At 36.5% G+C, this 19676-nt stretch overlaps 1 protein-coding gene across 6 annotated transcripts; it reads left to right on the forward strand.

Annotated features, from left to right (window-relative positions):
- Nucleotides 1–5239: 5239 nt before the first annotated feature.
- Nucleotides 5240–19414, forward strand: sybu (syntabulin). 6 transcript variants are annotated; one of them, XM_015393557.1, is made up of 8 exons: nt 5240–5399; nt 10669–10715; nt 11653–11839; nt 12818–13018; nt 14907–15006; nt 15107–15256; nt 16304–16459; nt 17685–19414. In XM_015393557.1, the coding sequence occupies exons 2-8, from the start codon at nt 10692–10694 to the stop codon at nt 18853–18855; spliced, it is 1989 nt and encodes a 662-aa protein (XP_015249043.1). In that variant the 5' UTR covers nt 5240–5399; nt 10669–10691; the 3' UTR covers nt 18856–19414. The 6 variants fall into 6 exon arrangements, with proteins under 6 accessions (XP_015249043.1, XP_015249041.1, XP_015249044.1 ...); XM_015393555.1 differs by lacking the exon at nt 5240–5399 and having other exon boundaries at nt 10588–10715; XM_015393558.1 differs by lacking the exon at nt 5240–5399 and having other exon boundaries at nt 10588–10715; nt 15197–15256.
- Nucleotides 19415–19676: the final 262 nt, after the last annotated feature.

A 19676-nucleotide genomic window follows, 5' to 3' on the forward strand; every position in this document is an offset into this window, starting at 1 on the left:
GAGAATCGGTTTGGTGCCACTTCATTTATGCTGTTTATGGCCAACTCTGTCATGTTTCTGTTCTTGAACATTTTAACAGCTACTCTTTCATTCTTAGCTGTTTTTACACACTTAGTTTCTCTCTCCTGACTCTGTAGAAGAGATTGAAATAGTCTTAGATTAGTGTTGAAGGGATTCTACAACTCATATACATTCATTATGTCTATTATTTGTGTGTTGGGTAGGGCCATGTTTACTAGCAATATTATTATCTGTTACAAAAAGAACAAAACTGTTCCAATTTCAGGTAAAAAGGTTTGGAAAGAAAGCAAATGACAACTAATTGGAGGGGCAATAAATATATTTTTGTATTTTATTTGAGTGGTTTCCCACCTTTTATGAGATATCATAGTAAGTCATATAGCCTGTACCTGCCACTGGAATGACTGGGTCTTGCCAGAGAGAGTACAATGAATAATCTAGCCATTAATCCTTATTCATTTTTTGTTCCTTTTTATTGTAAGTACGTTTTAGTTTCTTTGAATGTTTTCCTTCACATTGTTACATTACATCACTCTTCTTTTGATCAGAAACAGAGTCCAAATACTAAGCAAAAAAACAACAACCAAAAAAGCAATGCATTTTTATAGTATTATCATACAAGTCTGTAGTTGACCAAAAGACACCTGAAAGACTTAAATATGGAAAAGACCGTTTTTTAAAATGTGTCAAAGGAACCTATTAAAATATAGAAAAAGTATGTTTTTGTATATAGTGCATCCCCAACTAATATGATTCATTTTTGTTTCAACGGGGAATAAAATGAAACATTGAAGGTGGGTAGGTTAGTTAGTTTGAGATGCTCTCCTTTACAGGATATTTCTCCAACACTCTGCAGATACAGCATTAATCCAACTAATGATTGTGTCATTCTATTTACTCAGCCAAACCAGCTGCATTCTGCATTTCATGCACTGCTGCCTGCGTGCTTGATGATGTAACTTCTACACCAAAAACAAACCAATACAAACAATGAAACAATAAACATCACAAATATTTAAACATTTGATGTTAAAATTACAGAATTTTTTCTAAAATTAAGCATGAGAACGTCACCAGAATTCTTTTCTATGCTGCAAAAAAGGAAATATAAGTACGATTCTTTTTTAATCCCCTGGATTGTAGCAAATAGGACTGTGTGCCAATGGAATACAATGATTTACATTTACAATATAAACTTTATTTTTAGTGAACAATATCTAATTGTCTTATATTAATGATAAACATACTCATTCCACTCATAATTAACTGATTGAATTTATAGCAGATACATCTATTTTAAGATAGATAACCATTTTTTCATCAGGTTTTGCAGCTCAAACAAGGTTTAATTATTTTATTTGGTTGGAGCCTATTTCAAGAATGCCTTGGCACAAACCAATATTTCTGGGAAAGCATTCATGAAACAGTAAGGGACAGATATAGTACACTCACAGCAAAGGTATATCATTCATCAAAAGAACCAGGAAGACCCTTTAAAACTCAAATTTACTGTTATTTATAGTAAAAATGTATTTAGGTCTATGGAATCAACACTTTATAACAGTTGTATATTTGATGTAGAAATTGTATGATAAATGGTAAATGGCCTGTGCTAATATAGCGCTTTTTCAATTAGTTCTTGACCAAAGCGCTTTACACTGCATTCAGATATTCACACACACTCTTATACACCTATGATTTAGAATGAATGAAGTGCAGCAAACTGTTAAAGTTTTTAAAGAAATGTAAGCATTCATTGTAACAGCATTTATTATTTTCATTATTTATTATTTAAAAAAGGAATATTCATATAAACTATGAAAAAAAATTCCAAAAAGGATTTTCAAATAAGATGTTTTTATCTAGCTTCTAACATTTGTACTATTTTTATTTTTCAAATTTGTGTTAATGTGACATGCATCCATTTTAAAAGAGATAATAACTCTCAAGGTAAAGGTTGTGTGCATTGACTTAATATTTGTTTACTTTTCATATAAAAGTTTAAGAACTCTATAATATGAGCAAGGTATTACGTATTGCATGAACAGAGCACAGGGTATCAGGGGTCCTTTTGTATTAAAAACATGTAAAATCTCACTGAATAACCATTACATGCAATTCCACCTATAAACAGCTGGTGGGGACAATCAACCAATGTAGTGGTAGCAGGAGGCAGTGGGGGAAATTTCATGACAAGAAGCAGTTAGGGTGGGATAAAATATTCTGGGGTTATAATACCTGTAATTTAAATTATCCCATACAGAGTTTACATGTCGCTTTGCAGTTTTTTTAGACTTTAGGTCCCTCTCACAAAATAAATAAATAAATAAATAAATAAATAAATAAATAAATAAATAAATAAATAAATAAATAAATAAATAAATAAATAAATAAATAAATAAATGCCACAGTTGTCAGGATGGCTAAGTGAAGGGGTTTAAGTAGATGTCTTGAATATGAAGAACTGCTCACCTCTTGTAACGCAGATGCTGCAGTGTTTTGTGGGGAAAAAGAGTTGAATCAACAGGCAAATCTTTTGATTTACTGCTATGGACAGCTTTCGACTTTCCCCCAAGGTTATGGGATAAAGATCATGACTGAAAAATGAGACACTGAATGCACGCAGCTGAGAAAATTTTCACTGTTGGATGGATGGATTGACTCACACTTTGAAATACAGTAGTGGGAGGAGTACTGACATCTGGGGTGACCTCAGAAGAATAGATACTTATCCTGATCAAAAGGAGTCCTTAAAATGGTTCTAGTCCACCGTTTAGGTAAACCTGTTTTCTGACATGTATTTATAAAAAAGAAAGCATTGACCTCAGGAGTTAGCTCAAGGTGTTTCTGAGTAAAATAGATTCTTAGTTACAGGCATCCGCATCTAAGTTTTGCAAGCATTGTTAATTGATTACCTCTTAAAGTTATCAATTCTTTTAACAAGATGTTTCTTCTGACTTTCAGTCAGGTTTACAAGCTCACCACAATGGAGAGACTCTCTTTGTCAAAGTGACATTTGTATAAATAAAGACTGTTGAAGAACCACAGTGTCGGTATTGTTTGTCGTTAGTGCAGCATTCAACTCTGTTGATCTATTCATTTTATTAGAGCACCTGTAAAACTTGTTTGGCCTTTGTGGTCTGCCACTGGACTGGTTTAACTTGACTTAGTTATTATTTACAGGTTTCCCTAAGCTAAGATTATAACAAAAAAATAAAGTTACCATAAATATGCAGATGATGCACAGCTTTACATTACACTTTAACCAGATGATTGAGCCTTTCAGAAACTGGGTATCTGGGTGGAGCAGTGGTTAGTGTGCACGACCCATGCCTTAGTCCTCGACGCGGCCGACCCGGGTCTGAATCAGGCCTGTGGTCCTTTGCTGCATGTCTCTCCCCCTCTCTCATACCCCATTACTTGTCAGCCTAATGTCAGAAAAACGAGCCACTAATACCTTAAAAACTAAAATAAATAAATAATAATAATACAAACTCTGGGTATCGCCATCAGCTATGCCCTCACTAAAACCAAAAATGTAGAGCACCTCACCCCAATTCTAAAGCCCTTCCACTGGCTATAGAATTAATGTCTATTACTCTATAAATCACTTATGGCTTAGCACCAAAATACATTACAGACATGTGAGGGTATCAACTGCCCCGACCTCTCAGGTGTGCTTATTTTAATACTGAGACCCTGGACCAAACATAGAAACCAAACATTTGGTTTGTATGTTCCACAAATGAAACAAACTCTAAGAAATTTAAATTGGAAAACTAAACCCTAAATTGGTTTACATCAACATTTGTTTAGCGTTGGTTTTGAATGACCTGTCATTTCGCCCATGGAGATGGGCACCAGCCCCAGTGACCCTAGTGGATAAGCATCAGAGGATGCATGGATTGCTTTGACTGTTTTTTTTCAGTTAACTGAAACCTCATTTAATGAAGTTTTTTGTCCAACTTCTCTTCACCTGCCACTGTTATGCCTCTTCAATGTTCAGTTTTCTGTGCATTTGTCTTTTTCTGTGTGTACATGTACAGCAATGTGAGTTGTCTTGTTACTAGATGTATACCTACTGTACAAATAAACTTGCCTTGCGTGATATAGACATTTAGGGGAGTGGCATTGTCAGACCACTGAACTTTATCCAATCGTTCATTTGTGGAAAGTACCAAACATTAGGGTGATGGCCAGGAAGCTTTCCATCCAGAGGAAAAACAAACAAACAATTTAACTGGTTTTATTTGGTTTTATTTTATTTTAGATTTAACTGAATTATGAATATATTAAAATGCATTGTTTTATAGAAATTGTTTTTTTTTTAGATCATTTAACTCATGGGAGAGATGTCATTCCAATTTTCCACTGAAAAAAAAACCGTTTTGGTTGAATAAAGAAAAATAATTTAAATGAATCTAGATTAAAATGGCTCATTTGAATTCTACCAAAGGGCTTCGTGGATGAGAATCAGAATGACTTTATAATCCATTGTTGTTTTTTTTATTTTATTTTATTTTTATTTTTTTTTCAGTTTAACCATTTACAGGCGAAAAAAAAAAAAAAAAGATTGCAAGTACAAATATGATATAACAGTAAAATAAGATAAGGATGGTATGTGTGTGCTACCTAAATAATAAGTAAAAGTAAGTCTTGGAACAGGTTTCTCAAGCCAGGTGGCGCAGTCGGAAAACATAATTTTACCCTAATTTTGTGTTAAGGGCAGGAGACTTTTGTTTATTTTTTGCAACGTGGGGCATCTAGCCAAGGCAATGTTTTAACGACCAGGCGGTCATTGTTTGTCAGCAGCATGAAATTAATCCCAAGCTAAACTTTTTCAAGAAGGTTGGATTTAGAGCGCTTACTGAATTTCAGCACCATGGAGAGAACACAGTCTCTCTCTGCTTTCTGAATAGTCAACATTAAGAAACAACAGAAACGGCTCTACGTGGATTTTCTGTAATACTAGAGCTATTTAGCAACACTACTGGACTGAATACATTTGGTTGGATTCTATCCCTGCTTCAAACAAACATCGTCATCAGAAAAAATCCGTGGAGAAATGCATATTTATACATGTAAAATGACTCATCTGAGCCACTTCCAGTTGACCTGTCATGTCGGGTTGCATTCCAACCATTTCGCTGGTTAAGTAACGCGTTATGTAACACAGCGGGGATGTCGGGAACATTGAGTGCGCATCATAAAAGCTCCCTATTCCTGCCCAGTCTGTTGCTTCTCATCCAGTCTTCATCCTTCCGTCAGAGCGAGGCTGGTACCGACAGCAGCAGCATCCTCAGCAGCAGCAGCAGAGCAACTAAGCCCCGCTGTGAATCAGCTGACGCGCATTCTGGGGGAAAATAACCAACATTCTGGTAGGTGTTTTACACCATCTTCCCTCTATATGGATTCGAACAAATAAAACGAGATATTATTGTATGAATTTGAAATGAAAGTGAAACTTCTCTGGACATGGGAGGTGGCCCGATGAGCTGTTTACAAGTTCAAACGCGTTATTTTAAAACCTTTTGTTATAAAACCCAAATATTTCACATCGTCTAGGCTATTTTAAAAGCTACCTTGCTGAAATCGTACTTAACGTTAGAGTCGCATGTTTTTCTTATTTACTTATTGTTTTTGTTTGAGCCAAAAGGCTGATCAAACAAAACAAAAAAATAAATAAATCTATTTTTAGACCTACACTCTATTTTCAGCCAACACTTATTTGGGGGTTATATTATATAATGTAATAAGACAATGAACCCCGTTATGGTTGTGAACTGAGAAGAGGTAAACAAAAGGACTGGTGTAAACACATCAGATGTCATCTGCATTTCTTTACAGGGTCTCTGTTTCTGTGTGATGACTCAACTAATCCCACCAGTGATGTAATTTTTATGTTAAAAAACATGCTGCATTGTTTAAAGACCGTATTTAGGAGTGGTTTCGGGGAAACTGTGTCAAAACATGGGGAACAACTGGCTGTGATGATGGAAACTGGGTGTAAACAAAGCTCCTGCTTCTGTTTGATCATGTTTGATTGGTTTCATTCTTTTTTGAATCGAGAAAGATACAATCAATGAATCTTGTTATCCACACCTAAAAACTATTGTTTTTTGTGTTTTATTTTAATGTAAGACCAACCTTTTTAAACTGTGTCACAATGGGGTGGAGGATTTTGAGGACCCAAATCCAGAGACCAGGAGGCAGAGGTGAATCTTGAAGATTTAATGAAGAACAGAGGCAGACAACCAAAAATCCAAAATACTATTGTTTGTTTTTTATTTGTTTTTATTTTATTTTCATAAAAATAAATAAATAAAATACTAAGAATAAAAAAAACTGAAAGAATCAGGGAACATTCATGTGGAAAGCCAGAGATGAAGGAAAAACAAACAAAAACAAGGAACCAGCACTGAATGACTGTAGAGGCGGAGTATATAAGGGGAAAAGAACACAGGATGGGCTAATAAGCTGAATATGAAGCAGGTATGAGTGGAACTGACTAGAAGGAAGCCAAGGAGAAAGGAAACAAATACAAGGCGGCAACAGAGAGTAATTAAAGACTGCTTAAATCTACTGGAAAATAAGACAAAAATCAACAAAACAGAATAACTGAAAAATAAACTCAGATTGTCCCATCGAAAATGAACCGAGTGGGTCATATGGATTTAAAAATGGGGTAAACAGCTCAACATTAGGCTTCATAAGAGATCAACGTTATAAAAAATACTCTGGGGTGGATTAAGGGAATTAATATCAACGCCCACTCCATGCTGTTTGGAAAGGACACCATCTGGGTGGGAGGAAATGTTCCAGAAGAGGTTTAAAGACTTGTTTATCAACAGCTAACCAGCAGCTTTTTCAAAGTCAGAATGTTCTAGATTCTCCTGTCAAAATATCAGTTTGCCTAATAAAGCTACAGTATCAGGTTTGAAGTATTAATCTCATCTTACCTGTAAAGTGTTAAGGTTCAGCAACATTTTCTATCGAGCTAATTCATTATTGCAATACTACAGTTGGCAGTCTCTTACTGGTGATTTAACACAATCTTTGTGAGTGTTTTGTCTTCAAGGGAAAAGTATTTTCCCTGGATATGTATATACAGTAACAGATTTAGCTAGCTGGATAGACTTTCACTGTTCACAATGTCCACTTAGAGGACATTAAGCTAATGGCAGAGAAAGAGAAGAATGGAAAAATGTGGTCTATGAAGAGAAAATTATATCAAAACACTACATTTATATCCCATTCTATCATTTTCTAGCAGTGGTGCAACATGAAAAGAGATGCATGGAAAAGTCTGATAGAACTTGATTCCTTGCTGAAGTGACTTTATTTTTCTGAGTTAAATGTAGCAGTGGTGCATAAAGTAGACAATCAGAAACATGGGAATCCCAGACTAAACATTTTGTAGCACAGACAACTGGATTGAGATAAGCTTTCTGATATTTGTTCCAAAAAAGTTTTATTTAGCGAGACGTAAGTGAATTCAACTTAAGATATACTTTTTCAACGATGTTGACACTTCAAACTAATTAAGTTTTATTCTAATTAATAAATATTCAAGTGGATAAATTAATGGTCAAGATTTAACATTTATCATCAACCAGCAGATTAAGCTTAGTCTTCTTAGGCAGCCCTGTGAATGGTTTATTTGCAGGGCTTTTTCTAGGCATATTTTTTCTTCTCTTCATTATGCCTGTTTATAAGTGAGACTTGCTTTAGTATTTATGACTACTTTTTGAAAAGTATTTGGTCCTGGATAGACCCATATGAAAATGAATATCCAGGAAAATCTTTTTTTTACTGAAAATCCAATGTGTCAAAAAAGGGAACTTTATAGTCCCTAAACTTTCTTTGATTTAGCTATGTAATTTATTGAAAATACTTCTAGCCTCTGTACATGTCCATGTTTTCAAGTTAGAAAAGAAAGAGTTACTGTTAAAAGAAAGCTCAAAATGTTTGCCACACCTACTGTAGATGAAAGGAGGAATTAAGGACAGATAACACCAAATTTAGACTTTTAGAACCTTGTGCATAAAACCATATGAGGCATAAACTAGCCCTAAAAAAATGATCATACATGAAACATGGTGTCTGGAGCAACATATTGAGTCGATACTTTTCCTCAGCAGAAGCAAGGGAGGTGGTCATAACGTAGTTTATGGAAAATGTCTGGAGTTGAAGACATGCCAATCCTGTGAGAAAATATTTTAGTGGCTGCAAAAGATTTGATCCTTAGATGGAGGTTTAGCCAAAACATATTCATGTATTAAACCAGTTAATGTTAGTCTTTCTTTTATGAAAACTTATAACCACGTCCCATATGTTCCACTTGGAGTTTTATTTCTCTCGTTTTTTAAGGACAATTGCCAGTCTAACCCATTCCATATAAGTACTCCTGCTTTATTTTGCCAATTCTTCAGGCTAATATTACTTTCTCTTCCTTCAGTTACTTGATAAAAAGTTCACAGTGATAATAAACGTTAAAATACTCTCAGTTTGAATATTACTCTCCTCTCAGTTTAAACATTATTTAGCATATCAAAGAAATCAATGCCTTGTAAATGGAGGGAATGGCACTGCATGCATCTTGCATGATTTTAAGGCATGGCTGCTGAATGCACAAATTAATTGGCCAACACATTGGCCAAAACTAATACAAAAAACACTAAAAAGAAACTGTAATATCAAGCTAAACTATAACACAAAATCCAGTTTAAATACAGTGAAATGTGTAATATCTAATTGTTTTTGAATTACTGGAACATTTACTATTTACTATTCTTATTGCTATAAAAAGGAAAAAACTATTATGCTTCCCATAAAGCATTAGAATATATATTTTTTTTTCCCAAGGACAAATCTCAGGATGAGCACACTGTGCAGAGCTGCTCCTCTTTTTTTTCCTGCTCCGTTGCTAAGTGTGTTGCTAGGGCAAGGCTGTTTAGTATTGGTACTTATAATCTGATTCTTTCTTGTTGCCACACAGCTGGCTGATGTGATACTGCTCTTCAATAGGGGGCGTGGGCCACCCATGTGACTGAAGTCACCTCAATCCGTTTCTAAAAATGAGCTGAGCTTTTATTCCCCTAACACTCTGGCCTGTTTTAGCAATTATCTCTGGGCCTCTGTGATTTAAAAAAAAAAGAAGCATTTTGTATTATTCTGGGTTACCTATAAAAGACTAATAGCTGTTAATATTAGAAGATGGTCACATATAGTTTTTTTTTTTTATGTGAAGCCAAAGCATATGGAAATGTAAAATTCCAAAGCGTAGGGATCTATGATAACATTTCTAATAGAAAAAGACACACGTATATTTATGCACTTATGCAACTCACCCACTTATGCAATCAACAAGGGAGTAGAAGTGAAGCAACTGTATAAAGTTTTTCCAAGCATGGCTAAAAAGCTACATTATTTAGCTCTTTAGCATCAATAAGAAATGTTTCAAGATTGTTTCTAATATGCATGAACTAAAAACAAGGTACGTTCTTACTCAAGTCCTTTCCTACTGAGTGTTCTTATTGAAACCCATTAAAAAGGAGGATCTATTATCTCTCCATTCTCCATTATATCCCACTGATTGAAGCACTCTGCTGCTTTTGGCAGACAGCCCCACATTACTGGCACAGATGGCTCTGAGCAAGTGTTCGTGTTGCGTCATCGACTGTATCACAGAACTGTGAAGTTCTGTTATCCTTAATGTCTAAAATTAAATCAAAAGTCCCTTCCAATAGCATCCACATCTCTGTCTATTTTTTTTTCTTGTTTCAACCATAAACCTCTTAGGGTATTTTGTTGGGATCTTATGTGACAGATGAGTACAATAATATGTAAACATATAATTGTGACATTATTGAAACATGGATTTTCTATATAAAATTAAGTAAAACTTGCAGCTAATTTTCTATATCTTGGTGATTTACATGTTTACTGACTGATATTGTTGCCTACTGTCTTTATCAAAATAACTAATGCTAATTTAGATTGAATTTAAATGAGTCTCGCCCAAAATTATTGTTTGGATTTAGGTTCAGGCTTTCTATGGGACATCGCAACACAAAAATGTCCGAATATTTCCAACAGGTTTCAATTAGACCCTAAGAGCAAAGGGAGCTAAATATAGAAAGCATGTGACCCCTTTTAATATTTTAGAAAAAAAGATGAAATGAATGAGTCCTTTCCAGGGACTCTACACTTAAATTATTTCCGTTTCCCCAACAGGTAAAGACATAAGAGAGGCAGAGCAGGTTTTCTTTACTGTATAGGATTTGTCTGTCCAATATTTCATTGAATTCTCTAAGAGCTCCTGCATTTTTGTAAACTTATCCTCATGAAGCCCTGTGTTAGCTTAAACCTTTGCTCATAACTTGAGTTCAACAAATTAAAAAGATAAAAATGCTGGATGAGACTTTTTTCATTTATATCCGGCTCAAAAGTTCCTGTGCCATCTGTACCAGGAATGGGTGTGCTTGTGTGTATGCAGAGGGTGGGATTTAGTGGTGTAAGGTAGTGGAGTTCAGACAGAGGGCTCTTGTCCTTAAACAGCTCCAGTGCCACGTCAAAATGCTGCCCCAGGCATGTTTAATACTAAAGATAAATCACTGGATTTTTGTTTTATCTTCTGTTCATTAGGGAATAAGGCTGTGTCAAGCAAGATGGGGCCATTCCAAGAATATGAGGTGAGTCTCCTCTTTGCTTTTATGTACTTTGATAATAATCCCATTTAGGGAGCTTTTTTGAAGCATTAATGCAATAAAACTGTCACTATAATAAGTATATAAATTATATAAACTACTACCCCTTGAGCTTTTTTCATATTTTTTCACTTGAGAACCATACCTGTAAACATTTTTATAAAATATGTTCTTTTTAAGGGTGTTGGTCATGCCTTCTACTCAAATCTGAAATCCAATCAAGTCAGTGATTAAATAGTGTCTATCCTAATGGGGATAATGTTGTTGGAAAGCTTAAAGGCTTTAAAGTTATATAAAAAAAAAAGATTATTCCAAGGTTTAAACATCTGGTAGAAAATGAAAAGATAGTATTGCAAATCTATCAACACATGACCATCCACCTAAAGTGACAGACAGGGCAATGAGAGCTTTCATCCTAGTGGCCAAGAGCCTTAAGGAGCTGCAGATGTCCAGAGGGTCCTAGACGCATTTTGCCATTGGATAGAGGTATAAAGAATAAATAAATAGGAAGACTTGTTTTAAGAATAAAGCCACAAACAGGGGACATAGCAAACATATAGATGAGGCTGTGCTGATCAAATGAAACCAAAATATGAAACTTTTTTGCAAAACATATAAAGGACAAAAAAATAAAACCATGCATCACCATGTCTCACCAAGGATGCACTACAGTACATCCTTGGTGAGACATGGTGGCAGCATCATGTTGTGTGGATGTTTTTCTTAAGGTGTTATATGAAAGCTGGGTCAGAGCTGATGTAGCCCCAAAGAAAACCTTAAACATACTTCAGAGCTACAATGGAATGATTTAGATTTAAATTTGGGGTTTGAATACATTGCACCACTGTATTTATGAAAAAAAAACTACAATTATGCTAATTTCTCTTCATTTTGACTTTTTACTGATCAACATTTAAAATAGGAAAAGAAATCCCCTGAGAAAGGAAGTCCACGCAGCCGGATCCCACGTTTGGTCCTCCATCCTTTCCCTCCAAAGGACAAAGGATCTCCTCTGTCTGATTCCCTTTTATCCGAGGAGGAAGGGAAGGAGTGTGACATCAGTTCCGAGCACTCCAAGAGGACCATCAGCACCAACAGTTTTTGCTCTGGTAAGAACTTTAGATGCAGTCTAAGATTAGAAACATTTGTTGTTGTTTTTCACAGAAAAATATTGGTGCATATTTTGAGCTCAAACTCAGTTGCCTTAAACCGTTCCAGGGCCCTCAGTGAAATACTATGAAAATCAAACTTTCAAGCCAATAATGTTATTATGGGCCCCAAGATAATGACAAGACCTCATTATCTTTGTAACATTCAAATAATATGGATCTTTTGATGGCAAAAATGAATGTCAATGTAATAACAGAAAACGTCAACTTGCCTAAATATATTTAAAAAAATCAGAAAAGTGGTTCTATAAGGAATTCATGAAAAAAAACTCTAAGTGAAAAAGACATAAGTTTTTTTTTTTTTTTGGTACAACATAACCTTAGAAGCAGTAATGCTAATACTGGCACTTAGATTTCTTTTAGTTTAGAACCCTAAATATAATTGTTAAGGAGGCTTATTAACTTTTTAACTTTATTTTTTAACTTACTTTACTTACTTCAGTTTTTTTCTTGACTAGTTAACTTTTTTACAATAGGTTATATATCATTCAAGGACTCAACTAATTGGTCAACGCCAAAATAAGATGCACAGCTATGTAGCCGTATCTCTGCTGAATGGCTGGATATAAATCTTGTGCTTCTAGATCTCACTGAGGTACTCCATTTGTAAGGGGTATGCCAGTGATCAGAAAAGGTAACTTGCCCTATGAACAACTTCAGGTCTGGTGTCCTATTACATTACCTTGGTTGTATAATTAAATTTGCACTAAGTCATATTAAACACAGCAGCTAAACTTAGTCCTGCCTGCTATACACCAGAAGGTGCTTGTGTGTGAGCAGAGTTGATGAACCCTTACTGCATTGTCAGCCAAAAAACATCTGGGGCTGAATCTGGTGCTGATTGACTGCTTGTGTTGGCTGCATGCTCTGCCTTGCATGTTCGTGGCTGTTACTGGTCTGTGTGCCTGTCTACAATAGATGACACCGGCTGCCCCACTAGTCAGTCTGTGTCCCCCTCCAAAACCCCGTCAGGCTCAGAGCAGAGCGCCAATGGGTCGCCGACACTGCCAGAGCGCAAAGCCAAAGTGAAGAGGGTGAGGGTGATGGCAGAGAGCGGAGGAGAAGCCCGGAGCAAACAGAGGCACAAGAGGGAGCTAAGGTCGGCCCTGAGAGCCCGAGGTAAAGTACAAGATAGAAATATACAACAAAATGTGTTGTTCTTCAGGAAATATTAACAATGAGATATTAAAGTTCTCTTTTCATAATTTATTAGATCTTTCTTCAACTTAATCTTTCTAATCAGTTTTTACTTATAGGCTTCTGTCTAACTATTTGACCCTAGAAATCATAGTACACTGATAGCATAAGTTATACATCAGCAGTACAATGAATCTCAATGAAATCTCCAAAACTTTTAGGGTTTAGTGTTTACTTCCTAAAAGAAGAAAAAGATATATTTATCTTCCGTTTAAGGTTGTTCAGAAACAGTGGTTCCTCTTCATCCCCAATTAAATTTCCTGGTCTTTAATCTAGGAATAATAGAGGGGGGAAAAAAACAACTGATTGTGATTCAGAGCCAAGAAGGAAGCTGATTGGTTGTGGGAAAAGTTTGGGAGCTCAACCAATTAGTCTGATTAGCAGGAGGTTACTTCTCTCTCTGAACAGACAGGAGCCTCAGTTGACTCACAAAGTGGTGAAGGGTCACAGTCAAGTTTGAGAGTTACTTTATCTTTCACAGACGTTACTAAACACGCTACTATGGTGTTGTTTGATGGAAAAAGATGTTTCTCAGGTAGGACTTTAAAAGTTTAATTGTTTTGATAAGTAGTAGTAGTAGTAGTAGTAGTGAAGACGTCTGACTTAAGTTTATCCTGTTTGTTTCTTTATTTTATTTTTGTTGCCTTGCAAATACAATATTTTTTTGTAATCCAACATATGCATGAAAGTATAATACAAATTACAAAGCACAGAAACAGCGAATAAATTCTCTGAAATGTAATCTTCAAAATCAACATTTTAATGGAATTGTTTCAAATTATTATGGCCAATAATAGTTTATTAATAATGGACACAGATTTGAGGATGGTAATCATCATCAAACCTATCATCAAAATTTAATGCTAGACAGGTGTAAATATCAAATTTTGTTGTTGGGTCAGAAACATTTCCATAGAATGTAGGCAAATATTTGAAATAGGAGATGCCATTTTCTTTTTCCAACTTCATTTGCCTTCCCTTAAACTAATTAATAATTTATTCATTTTAAAGATTTAAAAAAAAGAACAGCCTTTTAAAAATCCTGTTAATGTTTTTAAATAACCTCCAAAACAAAGAAAATGTTCTGAATCCCAACTTATATGATCTTTCTGTGGATGGAAAAAATTAATCTAGGGTTTTATCAGATGTTGTCTTTCAAATACTACAGCTACTTTTTCTGGATGCCTCTATTAAGCAAAATTGGGGGGAAATGGGTTAGGTAGTGGAACCAAGGTATATTTCTAATTTGTTTTTTCCCCCCAAAGTTGATTTAATCAGAATAGCTTCCTTAGCCTGAGAACCGTTACTCACAGGAATCAGATGCAGGGGTGGATTTAAGAAATTAGGGGCCCTAGACGAAAACAGGCAGGGGCCCTCTGAAATTAGAAGAAAACACATCTCACTTAGCTGATTGCTCCTTCCTATTTTTCCAAAAAGGTGATGGCAAAAGTAAAGCAACTGCTGTCAAAAGTACTGACAGCAGACAAGATGGAGGAGAGCAGGAGACGGGGTTACCAATCTACTTGCTCTGGAGAGCAGAGTTTGCTTCTTTTATATGTTGTTGCCAAAGTCTCCAGTAGCAGAAAAAAAAAGTTGCTAGATTTGGTCCTAGGCGCATTTTTGAAATAAAAGTGCTAGAGGGGTCTGAAAAGTTGCTAAATGTAGCAACAAAAGCTCTATTTTGGCATGCGGCTGTATTTTATTTTACTTTGGTTGGTGCATTTGTTTACTTTTTTTTTAAAGTATTTTTTGCTCTTTCTTTTACTTAACATATGCTAGCATGCTAACACATAAACTGCTCCCCCTGCAGGCAGTGAAGCAGATTTCAGTTCCTCCAGCAGCACAGGCAGCCTGAAGACCAAGGAAAGCCTCACGTCAAGTTCGGTTGGAAAGAAAGTTTCTTCACGCTGGTATGTTTACAGAATCCTCTTCTTTCATTTGAGTTTCTAATTTGAGTAAGTTTAAAAATGTGTTTTTTTTGTTTTTATACCTTCATCAAATGTATTGAAGTCGTGGCTCTCAAATCAGAACGCTCCACGTATTCAAACCAGCTGGGCTCCCATCTGTGAAGCATGATTCAGAACTTTATGCTCCCTGCAGGACTCCTCCCAGAGCTGCTTCTTCAACGCTCAGCAGCAGCAACTCCAGCCCGACATCAAGGTACTACATAAATAATTCTACATGTAATGAAAGGCTCTGGTTGCCATTAGCACCATGAACACCCTAATGTTTTGCCTTTAAATTATTTAAAAAAATTTGCCCTGAGGGAGAAATGATGGATTTTGATTATGAGATTTTAAGTTTTTCATAGAATGGCGATGAATGGGTGTTGGGATTAAGATTAGACTGTCCATACAGCACTGGGATTACACTGGTTATAGTGTGACGGGGAATAATGAGGACTTTATCGAGCAAATCTACTCTGACATTTCTCAGCCTGACTCAGTACATTTGAGAGAGCGGGGAGATCTGGAAACTTCCATCATTAAACTTTTAGTCTTTTGGTCATTAAAACATGAATGTGACCCAAAAAAATATTTAATGCACAAAATTAAATTTATTAAAATTTTGGACTTCCCTTTTTTTTTTTTTCTGTCTGCATAGATTCTTCCTTATCTTCTGCTTGCAGCTTAATCCTCAACTGCTCCCGCTTTAGAGCCTGTCCTTTGACAGCTCTTTTTGCCTGTATTGCCATTGTCATGTGACATCCTTTCTTCCCCAGTGTTGCCTTCTTCTAGGCTGTTCTATTTCGGGCAGGGAGCCAGAGCATTTGCATCAAAGGCCTCAAGTATTCCATGTTGCTAGGATATTGTGAGAGAGCAGTGCTTACATCCTGCTTTGTCCAAATCAACCCTCTGCTCATCTGAGAAACAAAAAAAAATAACCCTATGAATTAAAGGACTTAAACAATATCAGCTTTCTAAAAAAATCTTGAAATCTAGACATTTGTGCAAGTGAGATTTCTTGCTTAAGTGAGACTGCTAGTAATCCTGTGTCAGCGAGTAATTCCAGGCTTCAGAGCATCTGCCCTGACAGCACACTGTCAGCCAGGATAATTACCTTTAGCAGAATAGTCACTTTGCTTTTTAAGTCAGTTTTTTTTTTTTTGCTGCGGCTTTAAAATGTCTTGTTGAAGACAGATGGGAGAATTGTTCCAGAGGTGGTAAATGTTTCAGCTCACTACTATCGCCAACTGTGCTTCAACAGAAGATTGAGTTTGGGCCGCTATCGCTCCTGTGGGGAAAACCATGGAATCAGACCCCCGAACCCGGAGCAGTACCTAACCCCACTGCAGCAGAAGGAAGTGGCCATCAGACACTTGAAGACCAAGCTGATGGAGTCTGAGAACAAAGTTCATGACAGGTACCGCATTACTGAAACTACGTCTTTAATGGTCAATAATGAAAAAGAAACTAAAAAAGACCAGACTTTCTTTTAAACCAAATGAACACTCCATCCAGTTTATGTACTGTTCACAAAATGTTTGTTTTAACTTAGAAACTAATGCCAGATAAGTTACTATTTACAAAGTATTTAGTACAGATACAAATTGAAAAGATGGCAGGGCAGACTGAAAAGTAATTTTTTTTCATACCACCTTATAAATAGGGTTCCAGCTATGACTTAATTGCATCTGCAGTACAACACCATAAAAAAAACTCATGCAAGTTACCCATTAGCCCTCCTCCTGACTCCTGATTTAGTGTAAAAGCTCCAGAATGAGTCCTCCACTGATTTTATACACTTTGTGCTCTGCTGAGTATGCAGTACACTCGGTTGGTTTGTTGTAGTACATCTCTAGTGAAATGGTCAGCAGGTCATTACATTTCCAAGTGGAGCTTAATGTGGGAATAAATCTTAATTTTAAATGTTAATTTTATAAAGACTTTGAGAAACTTTGACTTAATTTGATTTTCAACGGTTTGTTCAGAAGGTGATCAATAACACCACCTTGTTTGCTTCAGACTTTGCATCTACAATAGCCTCCATCATGGTTTGTTTGTCCTTCGTTGGCTCAAACATTCGGCAATGGCTGGATCCATTAGAACTGGAATGCTTCCTCAGGGAAAACATCAATCTGACTGGATCAAAAGGATTCGGAATCCACATCAAAATCAAGTTGCTGATTTGACTACCAATGCTGACAGATAGACTTTCTTCCATGTACCAAACCTTCCTTTATTCTGAACCATTGTTGTTACTTCCAACATTCTGAGGTTTTCCAGATATTTACTAAATTACAGAAATGGGATGTTTTGCTTTTTGTTTTGTTTTTTTTTAATCTGTCTAAGCATTGCCCTTTAAAGTTTTTCTTTTATTTAAATGAATATTCATTATTTCTTTTTCTGTAATACTTTGGGGAAAAGAAATGCACCTCTTGCTTTTTGGCTTATGATGGTTAGATGACTGCTTTTGAAGAAACACTGTAGACATACCAGTAGCAAAGCAATAAAAGAATAAAATAGGTCAAAAATAAATTAGAAAAGAGCTATTGTGTACAAAATATATACAGGTCTTTGGCTGAGGCTTTCTCTTATGATGTATACAAAATATTTTTTCCCCTGACAATTTCTTTCTAATTTACTAGAGAGAATGAGATTGAAGAGCTCAAGACACAGCTTTGCAGAATGAGGGAAGACTGGATTGAAGAGGAATGCCACAGAGTGGAGGCTCAGCTGTCCCTCAAAGAAGCTCGCAAGGAGATCAGACAGCTCCGCCAGGTGGTGGAAACTATGAAGAACAGTCTGATGGAGAAGGATAAAGGGATACAGAAGTATTTTGTTGATATCAACATCCAAAACAGGAAGCTGGAGTCCCTCCTGCAAAGCATGGAGCTTGCCCAGAATGGTTCCACCCTTCAAGACGAAGGTGCCTTGGAGTTTATGTGCGACAGTCCCGAGGGAGGGGGTAAGAAGTTGTTGGGGGAAGAAGGGTGTGGGATGGAGCTGGGGAATGCGGGAGCAGAGGCAATGGCAGACAGTGGGCTTCTGGTGAATGATGAGATGGCCAACAGAGATGATATTTTTGAGCAGGTTTTCATGTCTACTGCAGTGGATTTTAGTCAGGACTCCAGCTGCAGGCCAGGGCCCCAAGTTGAGACTAGCGCTGGTAAACCCGCACTGATAGACGGACATTTGGTGGCAGCATCTAGTACACCCACAGCATCCCCAACAAATGCAGTTGTATCTAGAGATACCATCTCTTCAAGCAAACTTTGTCACCAGAAAACGGATGATAAAGAAGTTCAGACTGATATTTTTCCCATATCTCCAGACCTGCAGGCTCTACTACTTCAGCTTCTGAAGTACAATGGAGCGTCACTTGGGGATTCAGCTCTTGTAGCTCCCAGTGGTCCCCTGGGATTCCCAGTCTTACCCTCATCTACATTCACTCTTGATCACTCTGGCTCAGACCGTTCACAGCCCAGCATGGTAATTGATGGTCCACATGTTAAAAGTTGTTGTTCAGACCCAACAGAGAGCAGCCGGTTCATGGCAGAGCTGGACTTTGGTGTCTATGAAGAGAAATCTTTGTCGTCTAAAAGGCTAGACTTGGTGGATAAGCAGTACTGGAGCAGCAGCTTCCTGGTTGATCTGGTGGCAGTGGCAGCTCCAGTGTTGCCCACTGTGGCCTGGCTGTACTCACGGCACGGTGTAGATGGAACTGCTCCAGTGTACAACATTGGAGCTTTGATAAGGGGCTGTTGCATCATGGGATTGCACTCACTTCGTCATGTTGCTCGTAGGCCAAACGCATAATCACTTTAAATTTGCATGCTCACGCCTGACTTTGAACTTTCACATTGCCAAGGGTATTATGTTTTTGTTTTTTTGTTTAACACCTGATGAGATTATTGGAGCTTTCTAGGGTTTAAACACTTATTTTTGCACTCTACAGTTGGTATGGATGGAAGCTCAGTGGTGACCAAAGAGTATTTATTTAAATGTAATACGCAGATCATCTGAGTAGATGGTTATGTCCTGTAATGTTTCCTTTTCCATTTATTTATTTTTTTCAAAAGCCATTAAGAAATGAGACTGAATGGTATTTTTTTTTTATTTGTAATGTTTTGTGCTGCTGTTAATGAAGAAACCTTAAACCTTCAGCCAAAGCTTTAATGTGAGTTCACTGTTTTGTGAAATTCCCTCACTTGACCCTTTCTCTTAAGTAGAGCTTTACCTGTACAGCTTATGTATGGTTCACACAAATAATGTTCATGCTTTATAGATACCTGATGCTTGTTCTGTGCCTGAGCAATGTGCAATATTGTTGGTTTACATCAAATTTCATTGTAAGCTTATTAATAAAGCATGATAATTATGGGCATATTTGGACTCTGTTTTGATCTCATGAACAAAATCTCTGTCGGACTTTATGTACAGTAAGCTGTTAAGATGAAAGGCTTGTGGAAAATCTAAACTGGTAATCTTATTTTTTTTCCCCATTTGGTTTAGGTTTTTACATAAAGAAATAAAATACTAAAAGTATTTTATTTCCAAAGCTTCAAGCTGTCCAGGGTAAAATGCCTCAAGCTGTGTTTTTAGAGGTCCCCAGAGTTCCACTGGACAGCACCGAGTGC

The sequence above is a fragment of the Cyprinodon variegatus genome, unplaced genomic scaffold, assembly GCF_000732505.1.
Source record: "Cyprinodon variegatus isolate N-32 unplaced genomic scaffold, C_variegatus-1.0 Scaffold648, whole genome shotgun sequence".
Lineage (NCBI taxonomy): Eukaryota > Metazoa > Chordata > Actinopteri > Cyprinodontiformes > Cyprinodontidae > Cyprinodon > Cyprinodon variegatus.

Bases quoted from the DNA above. Each gene is read 5' to 3' on its own strand.
- sybu (XM_015393555.1), top strand. From the start codon at position 10,614: ATGTTTAATACTAAAGATAAATCACTGGATTTTTGTTTTATCTTCTGT. The intron at 15,007-15,106 runs GTATGTTTACAG...AATGTATTGAAG, and splicing joins AAGAAAGTTTCTTCACGCTG to TCGTGGCTCTCAAATCAGAA. The intron at 16,460-17,684 runs GTACCGCATTAC...CTAATTTACTAG, and splicing joins GAGAACAAAGTTCATGACAG to AGAGAATGAGATTGAAGAGC.